Source organism: Condylura cristata, unplaced genomic scaffold, assembly GCF_000260355.1.
Source record: "Condylura cristata isolate star-nosed mole 26May11 unplaced genomic scaffold, ConCri1.0 scaffold00007, whole genome shotgun sequence".
NCBI classification, from domain to species: Eukaryota; Metazoa; Chordata; class Mammalia; order Eulipotyphla; family Talpidae; genus Condylura; species Condylura cristata.
In genome coordinates, this window is record NW_004567108.1 from 4,786,200 (window position 1) to 4,788,769 (window position 2,570).

The window sequence follows — 2,570 nt, forward strand, 5'->3', positions numbered from 1 at the left end:
TTGTCAGGACTGTTCGCGAACAGGAAACGGCTGTGCAGGCCTGATCTGGGGAGCACGGAGCGGAGTTGGTAGGTTCATGCAGACAGCATCTCACCTCGAGGGAGCCCCCCGGATGCCAGAAACTCAAGAAATCAGTGGCACGGAAACTTTTTGCCCCCTTGAGCATGTTGCAAAATAAGCCGAGGTCTAGTCGAGATTTTTATTAGACAAAGTGGCCACCCAGTGAGATTTGGGGACCAGGACCTGAAGACATCTGGACCCCCACGACTGTTTCACTTTGGGGAAACGTGAGGGCACGTGGCCACGCTGCCCGCCCAAACAGAGACGGGGCAATCGCCCAGAAGAGCAGGCAGGCGGGCACTGGGCCTGTGGCCCACGTGCGCTGGGAAGAGCCTCAGCCTTAGGGCAGCGTCCTCCGGGGGCCCTCTGTGTTGAGTGACCAGTAATCATTAGGTTTCTGCTCACCAGTGACTTAATTTTCCCCTTTACACTTCAGGAATATACAGAATATAATATTGTCATAGTAAAAAAAAAAAAGCCGCACTCTTCCTGCAGATCTGACGGGTGGACTCTCGGTGAGCTTTTCTTAAAGTCCTTGATCCCGGCTCCTGCCTTTGGCCTCACGCCGAGGGCCAGTTCCGTGAACTGTCGCTGGTCTTTGAGGTTGAGACGTCTTGAAGTTGTCGCTGGACTTCTTCGGGAGGCCTCGTGGCTGGACACTGCCTAGCAGGTGCACGTGTGCCTTGAGGCCAGACAGAAGGCGCCGAGTGGAGGTCGCCTCGCTGCCTCAGCCCAGGAAAGGAGGGCAGTGTCTTGAGGGCATTCGCAAAGGCACAGGACACGCAGTCTGGGCGGGTGAACTGCGCCCTGCCCGGGGCTCAGGGTTTGGGCGGGGCGGCCCGTGCCGTGCGCACCAGCCCGGGGGTGCTGAGTGCTGTCGCTCCCCGTTGTTTTCTCACCCACTAAGTAGGCAGCGAGGCTGCATTCGAGGGGGTGAGGGTCGGCCCACCTGCACACAGCTGGCTCCCGTGTACACGTAGGGTGCCTGGAGTGGCCAGGCAAAGGACAGAGCTCCCGGGAGGAGCCGGTGACGTGCTTGGTCCCAGCTGGGGGCCCAGTGCATGACTCGTTACTGCTGCCTCTTTCTTCTCAGCATTCCCAGCCCATCAGCTAGCTTTCGCAGCCACTTTGCTTGTAAAAGTACTCTGAGGCCCCTCGGTCTGCCCCATGCTGCCCAGTAGGGTGGCTGTGGAGACTAAGACCCTGCAGGTTGGAAACCTGCCACTTAGGAGCAGAGATTGAACGGAGCAGTGTCATGGCGGGTCAGGATGGCCTTCCCGCGGTCCGTACCCATCCCGGGGGCCTCGCCAAGCCGCTTGGACTCAGGCCACATCACGCGTGACCCCACACCGAGGCCCGCGAGCTGACCCCGTTCACATCCCTGGTTGCGCAGTAGAGTCACCTGGGCTGCTTAAAATAACACAGGGCCGCGCCCCACTCCGCGTCTGGGCCAGAGTTTCTGGGGGGCGTACAGACTCGTGTGTCCTTAAAACACTGCAGTCATCTGAAGTATCGCCAGGGTTGAGAAAAAAAGTGTTTCAAGTAACATGAATGTGTTGCAGGGAAGTCTTTCTTCCTCTTCCCCCACCTCTCCTTCCTGGGAGTAGAAGGTACAGAAATGATCTCAGCAGATACGTCTCAAAAATTGAAGTTTTTCGCAAAGACCAGGCGGAGGCATAGAAGTGGTTTCTCAGATTTTTACTCCGTGTTCTGGGTCTGCAAAAGAAGAAGAAAAAAAAGATCAACTTCATCCTTACACGAGTTGTGCTTGGAGCCTTGCACAGATGTCGGGTTACCCCGCTGGCCCGAGGACTTGGTTCCGCAAACCCAGGCCTCGTGCGGGTCGCCGGGAGAGCTGACCGCCCGGAGCCCGCTCGTGCCCCGGGGCCGCCTCGCCCCGCGGACCGGCCTGCTGTTAGGCGTGTGGGCATGCGGGGCCAGGGCAGTGGCTTCCACGGTCTTCCCCCTTGTGGCCCGTTGCCGCGGTTTGGACACCCACACGTTTCCCGGGGATCCTTATGACCGATCGCGTGGTCTCAGGGCTCACGCGCCTGTGTTTTGTTGTAGGTGCTGGACTGGATCGAGAACCATGGAGAGGCGTTCCTGAGCAAGCACACGGGCGTGGGGAAGTCTCTTCATCGGGCCAGAGCGCTGCAGAAGCGCCACGAGGACTTTGAAGAAGTCGCGCAGGTAGGGTGGGGCCCCACGGTCGCCTCCCGAAAGCCCTCGGTGGCTGGTTTGACTCGATTTCCACTCCGGCTGGGGTGAGCCGGCCTGAGCTGGCCGCGTGTGGGTGCCGTGCGTGCAGGCCCGGGGCCGCGAGCGGTGAGAAGGGAGCTCAGCCAGGCGCCCTCGCGCACGGAAGCCGGAGAACGGGCAGGGGAGCGGCTCTCCAAAGACGTCGTCTCGTGCCATAAATGTAAAGGAGGCGTCACGGGAGAGCATCGAAGAGGACGACGTCGCCAGGAGAAGGGCCGGTGCAGCCCGCGCGGGTGCTGGAGGCGCCCGGC

The 2,570-nt window shown here is 60.2% G+C and overlaps 1 protein-coding gene across 1 annotated transcript in view; it reads left to right on the top strand.

The window, feature by feature from the left end:
- The window catches only part of TRIO (trio Rho guanine nucleotide exchange factor), a 71,322-nt gene that overhangs the window by 23,081 nt on the left and 45,671 nt on the right, over window positions 1–2,570 (top strand). Inside the window, exon 9 of the mRNA XM_012721745.1 lies at window positions 2,128–2,250. Coding sequence (XP_012577199.1) covers window positions 2,128–2,250 — 123 coding nt within the window. The remainder of the gene's footprint in view (window positions 1–2,127; window positions 2,251–2,570) is intronic.